The sequence below is a fragment of the Thamnophis sirtalis genome, unplaced genomic scaffold (assembly GCF_051295495.1).
Source record: "Thamnophis sirtalis isolate CommonGarterSnake01/CBP01778 unplaced genomic scaffold, rThaSir2_p1.2 scaffold_3, whole genome shotgun sequence".
Lineage (NCBI taxonomy): Eukaryota > Metazoa > Chordata > Lepidosauria > Squamata > Natricidae > Thamnophis > Thamnophis sirtalis.
This window is the reverse complement of record NW_028261383.1, coordinates 143,576,937-143,595,582: the sequence shown is the minus strand read 5'-3', so window position 1 is coordinate 143,595,582 and position 18,646 is coordinate 143,576,937. Positions and strand designations below refer to the sequence as shown.

The following is an 18,646-nucleotide window of genomic DNA, read 5'->3' as shown; positions in this document are numbered from 1 at the left end:
CAGGGATCAAACCAGGTAGTTGCCAGAAGTCAAAAACTGGCCAGAAGGCATGCAGGCATGCATGCATGGAAGGTCCTTGTCTTCCATCTCAGCGACAACGAAGAATAACACGATCCGTGTCGTTTCGGTTCTGTGTGAAGCCAGCCGGGGTGAGTTCCGCCTAAGCCGCCGGTTTTTGTTTTGTTTCTCGCACCGCTCCGCCCTCCCAGGGAAAGCGGCCCAGCGGGCGTGGGCAGCGCAGGGTGGGAAGAAACTCCGGGGCCCCGGGGTGCCGTCGGCGAAGGATCTAACCATGGCTTCTGCTGTTCAGGAGCCGATGCCCGTGTTGCTGGCGACGGATGACCTGCAGTGCTCCATCTGCCTGGATCTGCTCAGCAACCCGGCCACGGTGCAATGCGGCCACAGCTTCTGCCTGCCCTGCATCCGAAAATGGGTCGCAAAGGGCCAGCCGGAATGTCCCAACTGCAAGCGTCGGGTGCCCAACAAGTTGCCCGAGCGCACCGTCTTGCTGAACTTGATCCTGGAAAGATATAACTGCCTAGCCTCCGGCGACCCACTTCCCACAGAAAACTCGCGCCTGGCGGAGCCGGGCTTCCCAGACAGGGCGAGAGGCAAGCGGGACGTCTCCCTTCCCAGGCGCGGTTTCCAGGTGAGAAGGAATGGCCTCTTGGCGTGTCTAAGGTCGGGGTCTAGCCGTGATTCTTCAGGGGGTTGACCAGCTGGCTTTCGGTCCTGTCAGGGTTATTGTGAGCTTCTAGACAAGCCAGTCTCTCCCTTCTATCTGCACTATGAAATGCAGTTTTAGATTGGTTGGGAAACAATTATTGTCAGGAAATTTCTCCTCAGTTCTAAGTTGCTTCTCTCCTTGGTTAGTTTCCACCCATTGCTTCTTGTCCTACCCTCAGGTGCTTTGGAGAATAGCTTGACTCCTTCTTCTTTGTGGCAACCCCTGAGATATTGGAACACTGCTATCCTGTCACCCCAGTCCTTCTTTTCATTAAACTAGACATACCTTATATGTATAAGTATACACATATGCACTCTAAGGAAACAGCTTGATTGGATGGACATTTTTGGATAAAGGAAGGGTTACTCCTAGGATTAACCTCATTTTGTTGCATTAGCCAGCATGAGCCTTGGAGCCTTAGTATTGTCTAACTCTAAACTCTAAAGCTTAAGCCTAAATCTAAGTAGCCTTCCCTAGCCTTTATCTTTCGGGATGGAAATCTGCTTCCACCCTCTCTAGCTATCTTTCTTCTGGAAAGAGTCAGTTTGTGGCTCCTTGGGTGTGACCTAGAGGCAAACTCCCCAGGACTGCTCTGGATATCCCATTCAGGGCTTAAATTTGAACCTGGGATCTTCTGTGTGGATAACCCCTGAAGTATGTTTGAAAGCCTTCTTCCTTGGTAAACAAATAATCAAAAAACAAATAACTGGTTTCTCCCATCTATCTTCTGTTCTTGAACCAGCTACTTGTTTCCAACTTTTTTTCAATTGTTTATGTCTTCTTTCATGGCTTTGAAGTATCAACTGTCAAAAATTGATTTTGGCCCTTTTAAAGAGACTTATTTGTGATGCAATAAAGTACTTAGCTTTGAAGGAGTCAAACACTTTAGCTGGATATATGTGTGAAAATTGTGCAGTGTGCCCTCTTTCCTTAAAAGTTATCTTTATACAACTTTCTGGGTCCTTATATTTAAGGACCCAGAATCAGCATTTTTGCCATAAGTCTTTACATTCTGCAACATTTATGCGACCATTTCTGCAGTGTTTGTACTATAATAGAAGGCAAATTATTTTTATGAGACAGTGGATCAACACCTGATCTGTTATAATCAAGGATTAGTGACAGAGGGTCAGTGGCAAAAAGCCCTGATTCAGGTGTGGAGTAGGTGTGATAAACCGTTTCTCACTGTGTCAGGGCTGTGGGAATGTAAATGAGATAGTTAAGCCCTGTCAAAAAAGCAAAGGATTTTTCAGGCTGAGTTCCGCTGTCTGATTGCAATTGATCCACTCTGAATTTTCCAATTAGAGACATTTTAGGATTAGGTATATCCATCTGCAGCATGGTGAATGTGGATACCTACATTGACCAGCTGTTGGCTGAAATGCTAACACAGGAGCCACTCCAGTGATGTTCACAGCATCTTCAATGGATAATTAGAACTGCAGAAAAAAACAATTGCTACCAACTTGCCTTCCATTGAGGACCTGTATACTGCATGAGTCAAAAAGCGGGTTGTGAAAATAACTACAGACCTCTCACATCCTGGACATAAATTGTTTCAACTTCTACCCTCAAAACAACGCTTTAAGGCACTGCACACCAGAACAACTAGACACAAAGACAGTTTTTCCCCAAATGCCACACTCTGCTAAACAACTAATTCCCACGACACTGACAATAATTTACTAAGAATGTATTACTATTATTCTTCTCTTCCTTCCTAGTATCTATCTCTCCCCACTTATGACTGTAACCATATTGCTTGTATCTTTCAATTTATATTGTTTTTATTGTTTCCTAGTACGATTTGATAGCTTATTAGTAACCTTGACTATCACTAAGTGTTGTACCTTATGATTCTTGATGAATGTGTTCTATTTTTCTTTATGTACACTGAGCGCATATGCACCAAAGGCAAATTCCTTGTGTGTCTAATCATACTTGGCCAATAAATAATTCTATTCTGTTCTGTTCTATTCTATTCTATTCTTGGATAAGCCCCCATTCCAGGAACAATCAAGCTACTGCTTGTGAGGAAATACTGGCCTTCTGCTCCTCCACATATGAAGAAGGTGTTTGACCCACAATCCCCCCTCCAAAACATTCTGAACTACCAAGGACTATTGGAGGGAGATCGTGGATCTGTTCAATCTAGAACAAAAAAAAAGAAGAAGACAGGCAAGCTTGTCTTCAAGCATATGCAATGGGTAACAGAGAACTACCTGTGGGGTTGGCAAATGGATGTCTATCAAGGTCACCCCCTAAGTGTATTGTAGACTCAACAATAGTTAGTTGGCTTGGAGGGTAGATCTGGAGACCCCAGATCTACCAGAAATTAACAGAAGAAATTCAGGCTCCCAGAGGAGCTGACACTAAAAGTTGCCCTCCAGAAAAACAGCCCTGATGGCACTAAGGAATTATCCAGATCCTGACCTTCATCGCAAGAGGGAGGGCTGTCCTGCAGAGCAGTGTAATCAATGTGGCACTAAACAAGGCATCCCCTTGTTTATTCAGGAGATGCTTGAGAAATTGACCCAGAGAGCCTCGGGCTAGTTGAAAGAGTGCAAACACTCTGGCTGGACATTGCCCAGTATTTATATGTGTTTCTCTTTCTGTTACTAATTTGTTCCCTTTGGCATTTCTTGCACTGCTTTTTCTGCATTTCCTGAAAGAGTGTTCATTAAAAGAAGAGAGACAGTTGTGAGCCGACTAGTTTCACTTTTTCAAAAGCAACATACAAAGAGGCAGAGTTGCCAGCTGATCTACTTGCTCTTGGCTGATCTCAGAAAATTCAGCAGGGGCTGGGCCTAGTTAGTAAATGGATAGAAAACTGTCGCAACAGACTGGGAGTTGAAACCATTTCTGGAAGAAGAGTATGCCCAGAAACTACATAGATGTGATTGTGAAGTCAAATGTGAGCTGAGTTTGAATCAAACTTGGAGTTTGATCCAAAAAGTACTACTTACTGGTACTTTTAAGCAGTAATGGGAATGATGGATTGTGAGAGGAGTTGGTTTAGCTCTCAAACTGTTGAAGCACTTTGTTGGAATTGTAAAGGGAAAAAATTAAATGTTGAAAACATTCAGATTTCTGTGTAGAGGTCTTTCATCAGCAACGGTCCCTTTTCTGATTTTAGGATTATATGTTTCAAACCAGAAGCTCTATTTCAGAAGCCTTCAGTTTTATGAAAAAGTGCATTTGTGATCAAGAGAAAATAGTGCTAAGGATCATTGAAGAAGAATGGAATGTGGCTGAACAAATAACAGACAAGCAGATCAATGGAAAAAATCCCATTTTGGATTTGCAGAATACATCTGAAGAAGTGATGATGGTAAATCATTGCATTAATGGTACCATAAAGATCTATTTTATTTATTAATGTATCCTCTTTATATGACCACTCATCTTACAAAACTGTAAACATATTTTAAACACTGAGAGTCCTAGAACTACGGTATTTCTGAACAAATGAGTAGGAGTGAGGTGCTAATGTGCTTTGGGGGACCTTCCATTGCAGAATAGGTTGATTTTTAGTTATTAAATTTGTTGGTCCTAAAAATATAATTTGGAAGGCATTTTGATTGCTATTAATGGAGAGACATATGATTTAAACAACAGATACCTGTATGTATAGAAGTATGTAGTTATACTACAGTATTGGGTTGAGTCCTCAGTATAGTATTCTAGGGGTCTTTTTTCCCTCCAGGCTTACCCAGAGTTCTGAATATTCTGTACTATAGATCACAGGCTGTTACCAATGCTGCTTCTCCTTTTTTCCCCCTCAGACTTCGGACTATATGCAACAAATATAGTATTAAAATTTCCTTTTCTCCATGCTGCAAGTATTGACTTATGGGAATTCAGGCAGCCCCAATTGCTGTCATTAGGTGAATCCCATGTGGTCATTAGGTCATGTGATCACATTTTTAACCTCCTACTGGCTTCCCCGTTGACTTGTTAGAAGCCAGCAATGAAGGTTACAAATGACAATTGGGTGATTGAAGGACGCTGCAACCTCATAATTGCGAGCCAAGGCCTAAATTGCGATCATGTATGATGGTACGCATCTGAGAATGATCTTGGGAGATTTGTACTATCAAAATTCAAGGCTGATGTCAGCCTTCCCAGATAGATCAGATGAGGAAGCATGATCAGCTGATCTAATTCTACTTTATTCTGAGGCTACTTTAGCAGACATTTTTAGGGGTAACTCCGTAATAAAGCACACAGAAGGCTAGAAACCAGGAGAAGCTGAGTTTGGGGTTCAACACTGACTGGGTGACTTGGGTCAGTCACTCTCTCTCAGCAATGTTAGATTCTGGTGACAAGCCAGTCGGTCGGTTCCTGTCTCAACACTTGGTCCAAAAAAATAAAAACAAAAAACAAACCAGCAGAAGGCTTGCAGGAAAAAAAAAGTTCTGTTATTCAGATTCTAATTACAGAATTGAGAGAAATGCTTACTGAAATCTTGCTGGTGCCTTGTTTAATTCTTGATTTATTTTTTTAATTGTTAGAAAATGTCATCAGGACAAGAAGATTATATTGGCGATCCCATTCAGAAGATCAGCAATATTGCCAGTGCTGTTGAAGAGTTAAGGAGACAACTGGAAGCAGCAATTTTGAGGAATTTCCCAGCGCAGCCTTCTCAGAGTTGGTGGAATTTTCATTCCCCTCTTACATTAAGAGTACACATGTGCTGACTTATTACAAAGCTTTGAATATCACTAAGGCAGGGGTCAGCAACCCACGGCTCTGGAGCCGCATATGGCTTTTTCATCCCTGTTACTCAAAATATGCATCACGACCACCAATATGTGACACCCGCCGGCATTCAATTTATTGTCCTTTATGACCCCCGGTAGGCCAACCATGGATAAATCCAAGAAAAGAAAAGTTTCAGAAGAAAACAGAATGTTTAATTCAACGACATATGCTAGTTTTGCTCAGGAAATAGTCAAGCACGGGAAGGTTTTTGTGGTTCCCAGTGTTTTCTTTTCTGTGGGAAATGGGTCCAAATGACAAAGAGTGTTTAAGGTTGCCAACCCCTGCACTAGGGAAATAAAACCACTATGGTCTGGCATAGTTATTCTAATCTGATGCTAAACATGAGAAAGATGGCGTGGTTGGATCAGATCTTACTATGACTGGTGTTCTGTAGCTACCAAATTCTTCTGGGCAGTGAATACTTAGGGTCTGATGGAAATAAAATCATAGGGCTGGAAGGGGCCCGTTGAGGTCTTCTAATCTAACCCCCTGCCCAAGGCAGATGTCCTTATATATTGTTCTTTGTAAGTCTTTGAACATGCCACTGTTTTTGCTTTTGGTTATTGAATCTTATTTTGTTCTTCCATCTGATCTTTTATATCCATGGTTATTACCTTTTAACAGACCTCACCCATCAGCATCCCTACAGTGTGTTTTTTGTCTGTTGTCTGGCAGGCATTTTTTCTAGCTTTGTCAGTATGTTAAACGCACTGGCAATGTGGACATGGAATCTCTTTGATGGAGTTTTGCTTCTCTTTACTGTCAAGTTGATTATTATTGTAGATGTCTACAGATTCTCAGTCCTCTATTGTTTGTCCCCCCCCCTTTTGAACTGTGAGCCGCCCTGAGTCCCCCCAGGGAAAAGGGCGGCATAGAAATAAAGGGAAATCTAGGTCATGGTTGTTGCAAAGGTGCTTTTTCAAGAGGCAACTGGACTTTCTGGTTTTTCTTTGAAGACGTTTCACTTCTCATCCAAGGAGATTCTTCAACTCTGACTGGATGTTGGGGAAAGGAAGGATTTATACTTCTTTCAGACAGCTGGTCATTTGAATTTTTTTAGAGTTGTTAAGGTTGGAAATATCTTCAGAGAAAAACTGGAAAGTCCAGTTGCCTCTTGAAAATGCACCTTTGGGACATTTACTATAGGTACTAGAAACTTTATAAATAAAAGACTTCACTGTTTAGCAATGAATAGTACCTTCTATTATGATATGCAGGCTTAAAAAAAAAACCTTTTTTGTAATATTTCAAAGAAATATATCCTATAGGAAAAATGTATTTAAATTTCAATTGGTCAGTGAGAGGTCAGCACAGGTTTGATCCAACTGCCAGCTGTAGACTTTATACTCAGCATATGGAGGTCCTGGCCTATATACTGTACTCAGTTTGGGGGATTCCAGTGAGACAAATCATCATTGCATGATACCTTCTTTTTCGCTGAATGCTTTTCAATATCTTATCCTTGCAACAGGAATTAGCAGCTGCCAAGTGTAGACGTGAATTTGTCTTCTTAAGCAATAGTAGCCCTATCTCCAAAATTCTTTGTTTAGGTAGAATAAATGGCTGTGGGTGCTATTGAATCACAGATCCCCTCATTCCTTGCCATTAGCTACGGATAATGGGTGTTCTTCTTATGCAACCTATGGACAGTCATTAGCTCTCTCATTCAGTTTGAATTGAAAATGTATGGGTGGTCCCATTTCCTGTCAAAATGGCCTTTCTCTGAAATGAAGTGCTGATCAAAGTGATATGGGAACCTCCTAAAATGGATCAGGGAGCTCTTCTTAAGCTGAGATTGAAGCTGAAACATAATAGCAATAGCACTTAGACTTATATACCGCTTCACAGTGCTTTAACGGCCCTCTCTAAGCGGCTTACAGAGTCAGCATATTGCCCCCAACAATCTGGGTCCTCATTTTACCAACCTGGGAAGGATGGAAGGCTGAGTCAACCTTGAGCCTGGTGAGATTCGAACTGCCAAATTGCAGGCAGTTGATAGTCAGCAGAAATAGCCTGCAGTTCTGCACTCTAACCACTGTACCACTTAAAGCAGCTATGTATTCTGCCATGCCAATTTCTAGTCTCGGTGTCTAACAGCCAGGATTTTTTTTTTATTGTGTAGAGCCTTCTCCAGGAACCAGCAACAATAGTGAAGCTGCAGCTGATGGAGCAAAAGAAATGTTCCTTTCCATTGATTCCTGTAGGTAGTTTATTAACTTTAATTGGTTTTTGGGGAGATCATAATCATTATTCCACAAGGGAATCATTTTCCACATTCTGCTGCTTATCCATGTTGTTCTGATGTTGTTACATTCCTGGTTTGATTGAGCAAAACAAAAACTCTTGCTAGCTCTTTTTTTAAAAGTACAAATTGTTACAGATTAAAGTACAACTTTGCATAGTTTTGCACATTATTTACCCAAATCACAATTACAGGAATAATATGGGATTAATATGCAGGAATCAATATGCTTGGCATAAGTATTGTTGTGGAGTAAAAATAATAAGAGTATTCTTAATCACATTTGTCTGGTCATCTTCGGATTGTTACATGGTTTATATGAGGAGAAATATTGTGAGTACTCGTGGCTGGCCTGGCAGCATCGTACTTATACTGATATGGCTCTTACCATATCTGTTTGACTGGCTCTGTCACTTATCACTCTAAACCAGGGGTGTCAAACTTGGGGCCCATGGATGCAACATGTGCTGACCACATTTACCTCTCGTTTAGCGAAGGGGAAAAAAGTTGCGATACATCACACAATGACGTGTCATCACAGGTTTGACACCCCTGCTCTAAACAATCCTTGGGGATTTCTTCAGTTGTGATACCCTGCAACCCATCACTGGGTTCCCAGGTTGGGACCTGCACAACTGGCCTCCCAATTGGCCTGGATGAAAAAACATCATTTAGATCAGTGATGTCAAACTTATGACACTGGTGACACGCCATGTCATTTATGGTGACAAGTCAGGCCTCTAGTCTAGACCAGGAGTGAAATCCTCCTGGTTCGGCAGAACTGGTAGGGACGATTGTCATTGGTTCTGTGAACCGGTAGTAAAAAAATAAAGCTTCTGAGGATCACATGGCTCAGCTGTGAGTCATGCGATCCGCGGAAGCTTTTTCCCTTGGTTTTTAAAGCATTTTTTTTCCTGCCTATTCACCTGAACTGGCAGGAAAAAAATGCTTTAAAAAGTAAGAAAAAGTTGGCCACGCCCACCCACTCATATAATCCCCTCCACCAAGCTATGCCCACGGAACCGGTGGCAAAAAAAAAATTAGATTTCACCCCTGGTCTAGACTCTCTGAAAGTTGCACTAGAAGATCTTACTCTTGCACAGCCTGAAGCATCTGAAAATTGCACAATCATTCTCAAAAACTTTTCTGGGGGTCCAGAAAATGCATGTCTTCCAGAGAGTCTAGAGAAGAGAGTCCAGAGGAGAGGAGGTCCATAGAGGCCTCTTTTGCCTGGATGGATGGGTGATGGATGGTGGGTGTGTCTGTCTGTCTGTCTGTGTGACATGTCGACAGAATCAAGTTAGGCATTTTCTGAATTTTTGGATACACCAGATCCAAAAGATTCATCATCACTGATCTAGATTATTCCTGCTCATGAAAAGGCAAAAAAAGTGTTTGTTTGTTTTTTAATTTTCTAAGGCTGCCTATGGGATCCATGTGATATACCAACTACTGTTCTTGGAAATTAAAATGATACTAGAAATGGGCACTTAGCAGGATGCCAGTTTCTCATTTAATTTTACTGTATTTTTCAGATTATAAGATTATAAATTTTGGAAAAAACGGGCCAAAAAAAAGCCTCAAAAAAGGGCTGAAGAAAACCTCAAAAATAGGTCGAAAAAAGCACTAAAAACAGGCTGAAAAAAGGCCCAAAAACATTTTTGCGGAGGGCAAAAATGGCCACCGGGTGGGTGGGGTTTGGGCAATATTCAGACTATAACAAGCACCGAAATTTTCACCCCCTTTTGGGAGACAAAAAGTGTGTCTTATAGTGCAGAAAATATGATAATTAAAATAGTAAATATGCAGGGTGGAGATAATTCTCTCCTATGCCAAGGTCAATGACCCCAGGTAGCATGTTGTCTATCTCTATTTAAGAATATGAGTTGCAAAATATTGCAAACAAATTTGAATAATTTTTACAGTCCCAAGGAATGATTCCGTGCAGGAAGCAAGCAGCTCTTCATCAGCAGCGCCATCTCCTAGTGACAGAGAATTGCCGATGATTTCAAGTAGTTTTTCTCAGTGTAAGTATGTACATTGCTGCACATACAAGAGAGTGATATTGAGATCTGTAGATGAAACATACAAACTTTCCCTTTCAAAAATAATTTGAAAAGCAGCTGTTGAATTGGTATTTCAAACTTTTTTTTTTCTGGAACAGATCATTTATATTCCATTTAAGAGTGCTTTCTTAAATTTTATTTTGCTTTCTTTAGAAGTAACACTATATAGTGTTTATTAAATAAATTGACTAGTGTTAATAAAACAAAATGAGGTTAGTTTTCAGGGGTCTTGGGCAATAATTTATTTGGTTATGTAGCACATGGCAGTAGCAGGTTTTTCAGAATTGTGTGGACTTTTATAGCCATTATTTTTTCTGTGCTGGAGAAATATCAGGTGGGTATCCTGAGAATGTACCCTTTTCTAATCTAGAATCATTCCCAGAACTATCATCCTATAGGAGTGGTGCCTAACCTTCTTCCCATTGCGTGCCAAAAGTGGGGGGAACCCACACCCATAATTCTATGCACACGATCCCCCGCGTGCATGCGTGCGACCCCCATCCTTCCCCACTTTTGGTGCATGATATACCTGTTTTTCACCCTCCCCAGGCTCCAGAGGTTTTCCAGGAGCCTGGGTAGGGTGAAAATGGCCTCCCGCACCCCTCCCCGGAGGCCTTCTGAGGCTTTAGGAGGCTTCCCTGAACCCTCCAGAGGTCAAAAAACAGTTCTATTGGGCAAACCAGAAGTCTGTTCCCAAACTTCCAGGTTGCCCGTAGGACCGTTTTTCGCCCTCTGGAGGCTTCCCTGAAGCCTCCGGAGGGAGAAAAACAGCCCAATGTGCAAACCAGAAGTCCATTCCTGAAAAACGGCCGAAAATAAAGGCTGAAGTCAACTGGCCAGCACGTGTGCTGGAGCTGACAGGGATACTCATCACATGTCCTAACAAATGGCTACACGTGCCCCCTGTGGCACACGTACCATAGGTTCGCCATCACGGCCCTATAGACTTGGACAAATGTATTGGTTCACCTCCACTTTTTCCCATGAAACCGATGCCGGTAAATGGCATCCCTTATCCATTAGCCCATAGTCCATGGCAGTATTTCTCACCCTTAACAACTTCAAGATATGTGACCTTCAACTTCCAGAATTCTGCAACCAGCATGAGTTGAAGTCTGTGTATGTTAAACCCTGGTCTGCAGAGCAGGTACTTTGCTATATGACTTCGCATAGTCTTTTAAATTATAAAACAAATGAAAATGGTAGACAACTAACAGCACCGTTAACCCAGCCATGTATCCAGTGTTTTATTCCTTATTGATTCTCATTCTACTTATTTATTTTATGTTACTGAAAACAAAACCACAGGATTCCGACTAACACTGTTTCTTTTAATGCACTGACACAAATGGATGCTTTGTCTGCTGCATCCTTTAATGAGCCTAATTGTAATCCAAAAGCATATCTGTCCGCTGCCTCATCAGATCAAAAAGGAAAACTTAAACCTTAATGAATTACCAAAGATGACCTGGGCCCGTGATGGCGAACCTATGGTATACGTGCCACAGGTGGCACACAGAGCCCTCTGTGGGCACGTGTGCTAACCAGCTGATGTTTGGGTTTCCAGCACATGCATGTGTGTCGGCCAGGTGGTCTCCGCGAGCGCTGGAGCACCAGAAAAGAGTCCAAAAACAGGCTGTTTTTTTGGGTCCGTCTTCAGGCATTTTTCGGCCATTTTTCAGGCCAAGTGCTGGATTGCAGGTAGAGAAGATGGACTGTGGACTCTGAACTGTGAACAGATTTCCTTCATTTAAGGCTCCTAGAGATCTATATGTTTTTAATTTTACTTTACTTAGGGATGTCCATCGTTACATTTGATGATGAAACAGTTGGTTGCAGCCTTGAGATCACAGGCAATAAAAGGAAAGTGAGAGTGTCTCGTAGTCGCAAACAATATGAACGCTCCCCGAAGAGATTTTGCAACGGTCAAGTGCTGGGCTCTCCGGGTTTCTCTGAAGGCCGCCATTACTGGGAAGTCAACAGCAAGGGATCTTCTGTATGGGCCATTGGTGTTGCCAGTGGGGACATTGGCACAAAGGACCGACTAGGAAGAAATGAATTATCCTGGTGCCTAGAATTCAATAAACATACCTCGGCATGGCACAACAGTCAACAAACCAAAATTGATGAAAATAGGCCTTTGCGGGTTGGAGTTTTCCTTGACTTTCCAACAAAAACATTGTCTTTTTATTCTCTCACTGATAAAGAAACATGTTTACACAAGTTTGAAATCAACGCAGCAAATCCAGTTTACCCTGCTTTTTGGATTGCTAGCTTGAATATTGGTGAGAGTTTAACTATAAATGATGTTAATAGGCATTAATTTTACGCCACAATTGTATATTGTATATTGTCTTAATAAGCATTTGCCCTCTAAAGACTCTTTTAAGATTCTGATGTTTTGCTGCTTGAGTTATGAAGTGCTTCATCTTTTCTGGCTTTCGGAATGGAAATGAGTCTTACACAGGGTGAGCATGTTGGAAGCTTGCACTCTCATTGGACGGAGGTTAGAAGGTGCACAGTTTCAAAAGAAAGTTTGGGTTCGGGGTGCATAAATACAGTCTGTCAACTACCATGATCCCTGCATAGCCAGTTGCAGATTGCCCTTCACACACAATACTTCGTTCAGCATCCATTCAAAGTTATGGCACTGCTGAGCAGAGGATTTACGACTGGTGCTCAAAGTTATGACCATAGCAGCACCCCTATGGTCATGTGATCATGATCTGGGCACTTAGCAATCCATTTGAGCTAATGACCAACTTGCCAACTATCCCGTGTTCATGTGTTTGCTATATGGAACGTTCCCTGCCAGCTTCCCCACAAAGTCAATGAGGAAACCAGCAGGGTTTGCTAGAAGTCATTGGTGCAAGTCTCCCCATCCATGCTTCCTCTCCACCCCGTCTGCGCTTGTGCCATTAGGGCCACTTGCACATCTCCCATGAACCCTTCCTGACCTACGTTCCACCTCTATGCACTCTTTGATCCACACGGCACTTCTTGCACATCCATTCCAAGCTGTGTTGCACCCTGGTGCATCCTTTCCAACCCATGTCGCACCACTATGTAGCCTTCCCAACCTACGCCACAACTTGCACACCTTTCCTGACTTGACACTGCACTCCATATCCTTTCTGACCTTCATGACCATGTACACTCCCCGATCTACCTGCCTCTTGTGTACCTACCCATCCTATATTGCACCCCATCCATCCTCCCTCGCCCACCTTGCACCTTTGGCACACTCTGTACATCCTTCTCGAGTCATGCTGCAAGCCCATGCATCCTATCAGACAAGCACCCTCGCATTCTTCCCAACCAACATCACACCTCCATGAACTTTCCCCATAATGCCTCATACATCCCTGCTCACCTGGCCCTCACTATACTCCTGTATGCTCTTATACAGTATCCCATGTCCCCACAGACCTTTTCCAAGCTGGCATGCCTCCATGCACCCTCTCCAACCTGCACAGCACCTCTCACATGCTCTCTCCCTCCCTCATCCAGAAAAAAACACTTATTTGCTGGTCTGAGACTTAGAACCTCCTGCTGGATTCCCTACTGACTTTGGTTGTAGGAAGCCAGCAAGAAGTTGCCTCGCCTCACAATCGTGGGGTACAGTTAACAAAAGCAACCAGGATTACAGGGATACAGTTGCCTTTTTCACTGCATTGCTTAGTGCTGAAAATTCAGATCCCAATTGTTATTATAAGTTGAGGACTACCTATCGCACATTCAAATGACTTTATCCTAGTACTAGTATCATGGTTGACAATGGGACATACTGGAACTTGGTGGTAAACACTTAGTGGTAAACAGTTATCTATGAAAATGGGTGGAAAAATCAGGCTGTTCGATGTCACCTAAATTTTACACATAATATGTATGTAGTGTTACTACTAGATCTGTACTATGTAGTATCCAGTATGATCTAGATTTTAATACTTTACAATCTTATACTTCCAGTAATTTATGGATGTCATCATTTTTCTCAAATTACTTCCAGTGCTGTATTCCCTAGTTTCCTGTCCTTTTGTAAAAACAATAACCTCACTATTGTTAGAGGGCCAGCAGGTAAACCAATAATTAAAATTCTCCAGCAATGAGTTCTAGTTTTTAATCACAACATAATTGAGAATCCGTAGAACATAGTTTTGAAGGTAATAAAAAAGTAGAGAGACTAAGGGGACCCCAATTCTCCTCTAATCATGAAATTCAGAGATTAATTTTTCCTATTATTTACATTCAACCCAGGTACTGTTTAGGATTGAAAGGGGTTCCACGTGTGACATCTGATGAAAATCAGAATAGAAGCATTATGATAAAAAACAATGTGGGGGATATCAAGCAGACTTAGCATTATATATTTGCAAATGAATATACTTCAGAGTCAATTATTTCAGAATATAGGAGGAGTTATTGAAGTACTTTTAAAATAAATGGACCCATAACTTGATAACAATGACAAAAGTAAAAATTAGAAAAGTAAAAACAACAAATTTCTGGAAGAACCCTCACATGTGGTACTTTGTTCAGTCCTGGAACTCATATCAAGAAATTCAGTAAGAACTTTAGAGGAATAGAAGTGGATGTGAATAAATAAAACAATACTGTGTCACTTTCATCCTACATTCTCTATATATTTCAAAGTAGCCAGCTTACAAACATATTTTTGCTTGATTAGTAAAGTTGCATTATTTATAGTTATGGTTTAGTTGTATGTTTTTTAAAGGTATATAATCACTTTGTTATATACATCCAGCAATAAAACCTGGGTTCTATATACTGCACCATGTGATAATGTGGTTTGTTTTATTTTGCCTTAGTTAAGTTGCATGACTATAATACTGTGGTTCATAAATCATAGTTTCATATTTTACTGTTTTCTGAAACCAACCCTTGGGGACTTATTCAACAAACTGGGCTAAAGACCTGCACTGAAGATATAAGGTGGTCATTGGTTAGTTGGGGTCCACTATGCCCCTAAAAGGAAGTTAAATCCAAAATATAAAACAATACCAGGGATTTAAAAAGGTTCCCCTTAATAGCTTGAAGACAGCTTAAGAACATAAAATGATGAAGAATATAAAAATAATGGAATCCTTCAAATAGAGAAAGTCCCCTTTAAATCCTTGATAGAAGTTATCACTTTTATGAGAAAGGAATCCCATTCATAAGAAAAGGTCTCAAATAATGTTTTCAACACCAAGTCATCCAGGAATTGATAAAATTATGTAGAAACATTGTAACTGATTAAATTACCTACCAGACTGTCTTAAGTTTCCCTTCTCTTTGTCAGCTTCCTTGCGGAACTGAGAAACTACAGACATGCAGCTGAAAACTCTTGACAATAATAGGATTGGGAAAATTTCACTATCTTCTACCCTACAGCAAATGTAATCTTGTACCAAACAGAACAAATGTAATCAACCAAATTTAAACACTAACCTTGTGAAAGAAATTACATATAATGACACATTGTAAAACAACAGAGAAACATTTTGTATAAAGATCGGAGCTAGGTTTTACTAGGAGTTAGGCATGATTTAGACTCCCAATTATGAGATTCTCTGTTTCTGCAGAAATAAACAGCTGAAAGTTGCCTTCCTTGCTTCAGCGTGACTTAGTGGTCATTAGTGATGGGAAAACAGAATCCATCTGAGGCTTCGGCTTCGCCTAACACCCCAAAGCCCAATCTTGCAAGATCTCAGGTACTTTTGCATTTAATCTTAATTGTTTTTATGGCTTAAGCTGATTTAATGGTTTTAAAGGATTTTTAAAAACCATTTTGGTGCCTGCAACATAATATGAACTCAGGGATGCTCCCTACTTATTCGACAAGCATAAGCAAAGTGAAAAAACAAACAAAAAAGTTCTATAACAGAAGGAATGGGGAAAACAATCTGCTCTTCTACTCTTAGGCAGCTATTCTGAGAGCAAGACACCTAATAATCAGCTAAAGGACTTCTTCGATAACCTGGTTTTAATGCTCTTCTCTGCTAGAAGCTGATTCCCCTTTTTGGGCATCTATCAGTCTCGTTTGATTTTTTTTTAAACTAAAACTTTTTTAAAAATTAAAGTCAATTTGGATGGGGTTCCCAGCAGGCCAGAGGATAAGTCCCCATGGGCAACATATTGCTCCCTGCTTTAAATTCCATCTGAAAGACAATAATCTGTCCATAAAAACAGTTATTGCTGTTTTTTTTTTTTTTTTTTACTAAGCTTGAAACTGAACCTGGGGTTCAGTATGCTGTGCTAATCTGTGTTGATCTTAATACTGAGATCTGACCAGGTTTTGGCATCCTGATAGTTTGAGACTAGGATGAAGCTGCCATACCTAAGCAGGCACTTAATAAGCAGGACAAAAGCCAGGAAGAAAACCCTTCAGGAGATGGATAAGATCCCATCAACGGCTATTTGTAACTTGTTTGTCCTCCCTCCCCCTGAATTGTGAGCCGCCCTGAGTCCCCTCAGGGAAAAGGGCGGCATACAAATAAAGTATCTAAATCTATCAGAATTATCAATGAAGATTCTCATTCATCCAGATAGAGTTGTCTGGAAGTTGAGTCATAGCACCTGGAGTTCTTTTCCTTGCCTTGAAGCTGCTTATCCAAGTAGCTTCTTCAGTGGATGACTGAAGCGGCAGTTTGACTACCATCCAAGCTAATAGCAATTGATTCCCACAATATCCATGAATTAGCCCAACACCTGTTTGAAATCAGCCAAGCTGGTAGACAGCACCACATCTTATGGTACTGAATCCCAAAATGAATTACAGGTAGTTCTCAATTTATGATCATACTGGATCCTGCCCATTATAGTTGTAAGTCATAATGATCATACAGTGGGTCACCATCTGACTGACTAAATTTTGCAAACTTTTTTTGCAATGATTGTTAAATGAATGCAGCAGTTGTTAAATGCACCAGTTTTGCTGAAAACAGAAAGTAAATTTCTGAGATTCTTTTGGCTATTCTACTAGTCATGCCCAATTCCAGATAATTTATAAATACTTAAGAAAGTGAGAATAGAATTCCAGGGGATCACAGTAGTTACATCCCTCCATAGTGAGAGATGTGTATTTACACCTACTATTTTTAGTCAATTGTTTTTTCACAAAAAGATCTGCTATTTTTTTTCTATGACTGTTGAACTTATCAAGATGAGGAACTTTATCAAAGGTCTTTTGAAAATCTAAGTAGATGTTTACTGCCATCCACATTTTTATTAACATTTTCAAAACACCTACACTTCCCGAAGCTATGTTGAACATCCTTCAACAAGGCCTCTGACATTTTATCTTTAATAGCACTTCACTATCTTATCAGATGTTAAGCTTACAGGCATATAATTTCCAAGATCTCGTCATGAGTTCTTAAAAATTGGAGTGTATCCTCTCCATATAACTAAATTTCAAAATATTGTAAATAGGTAAGTCCAGGTTGGTAAACTTAGGGGATGTTATTTATAATGGACATTCTTCCATTAAATGACCTGACTTTTACCAAGAAGTCATTCAAGGCCGACAGATCTGCCATCAGGATTGAAGTATGATTGATATGACCAAAGGCAGACCAAAAGAAGAAAGAGCACCATCAGTTTAAACACATAACTTTGCAGAGTTATAAATTGAGATTGCCCAAATTAATTTTGAGATAACATACTAGGTAAAATATACATTTCCATCTTTCAACACCTTGTTTTGAGATACATAATTGAAGAACAAGGCTATTTAGATACTTCGAGAAATCCATCAAAAATAAAAGTGATTTAGAGGACGTTACTTTAAAGCTATAATGAATTTCACAGGAAAACTATCTTGGAAGCTAAAATAAATAGCACCCAGGTTCTTGTTCATTTTTTTTTTTTGCACCACTGAGTTCCATGCACCAATGTATTTTTGTCTGCTTATTTTGATGGCCTTGTGCTAGTTTTCCTCCATCAAAGGCGTTAGGACTTTCAGTCAATGATTGACAGTTACCTAGTTGACTTTTATGTACCCATGCCACAATCACAACAAAGATATCAAGCCAATAAAATTTCATCTGTGGTAGATAAAAACTTTTTGGACACAAGATTTTAACACTAGTGGAGGGCAGACAAGTTAACAAACGCCAGAGATGCTCTTCCACGGGGTTTATGTTGTACAATAATAGCAATAGTTGTACCTCTTAGAAAATTTGATTCTATAGGGCAGCATAGACATTTCAAAAACAGATGAAACTAAAACGAATTTTGAACACACATCTCTTATACCAGGCAACAAATTCAACTCTGTTCTTCCTTGAGCAGGGAGTTGGACTAGATGACCACCGAGGACCCTTCCAGCTCTGTTATTCTATGATTTTCAAGCGATATCAACGATAAATCTATCGTATCGCCATCTCTCCAAGCAACCCATTTCTCCCAATCAATTGAATGCGGGTGTACATCATAGCCCTAAATACTTGCATGTTACTTTCGTTATTATTTTCCGAATTAAATTAAATTAAATTACAGCAGGGGGAAAAAACAACCCAAGGCACTTCTTTTCTCTTGAACGCCTGTTTTTTTTTTAAATTAAACTCTAGAATACGCATGGGTTATACACTTCCGGTTTGCTCCCTCCCATCGGACTGCCTTTCCGATTCGTATGAGCAGGAAACGCCGGTGGGCTCCTACCGAGCCCTCACAGAGCAACCTGGAAGGGAGAGAGAGAGAGAGAGAGAAAGAAAGAAAGAGAGAGAGAACTTTTCCTGCCATTGAAGGGCTGTGAACTTAGCTCCGGAAGTTCAAAAGGCGCCCGTCCTTCCTAGCCTCCCGTCTATGATCTCCCCGAAGGGAAAGGTTGCGAGAACGGGCGCG

The 18,646-nt window shown here is 40.8% G+C and overlaps 1 protein-coding gene across 1 annotated transcript; it reads left to right on the top strand.

Moving 5' to 3' along the window:
- The first annotated feature begins 55 nt into the window (after positions 1-55).
- Positions 56-14,587, top strand: RNF135 (ring finger protein 135). The gene is made up of 7 exons (XM_014066403.2): positions 56-149; positions 311-649; positions 3,864-4,058; positions 5,242-5,377; positions 7,614-7,691; positions 9,659-9,760; positions 11,596-14,587. The coding sequence occupies exons 1-7, from the start codon at positions 66-68 to the stop codon at positions 12,120-12,122; spliced, it is 1,461 nt and encodes a 486-aa protein (XP_013921878.2). The 5' UTR covers positions 56-65; the 3' UTR covers positions 12,123-14,587.
- Positions 14,588-18,646: the final 4,059 nt, after the last annotated feature.

Coding starts and splice junctions, on each gene's coding strand:
- RNF135 (XM_014066403.2), top strand. CDS start 66: ATGGAAGGTCCTTGTCTTCCATCTCAGCGACAACGAAGAATAACACGA. Junction 150..310: donor TCTGTGTGAAGCCAGCCGGG/GTGAGTTCCGCC, acceptor TCTGCTGTTCAG/GAGCCGATGCCCGTGTTGCT. Junction 5,378..7,613: donor CCCAGCGCAGCCTTCTCAGA/GTTGGTGGAATT, acceptor TTTATTGTGTAG/AGCCTTCTCCAGGAACCAGC.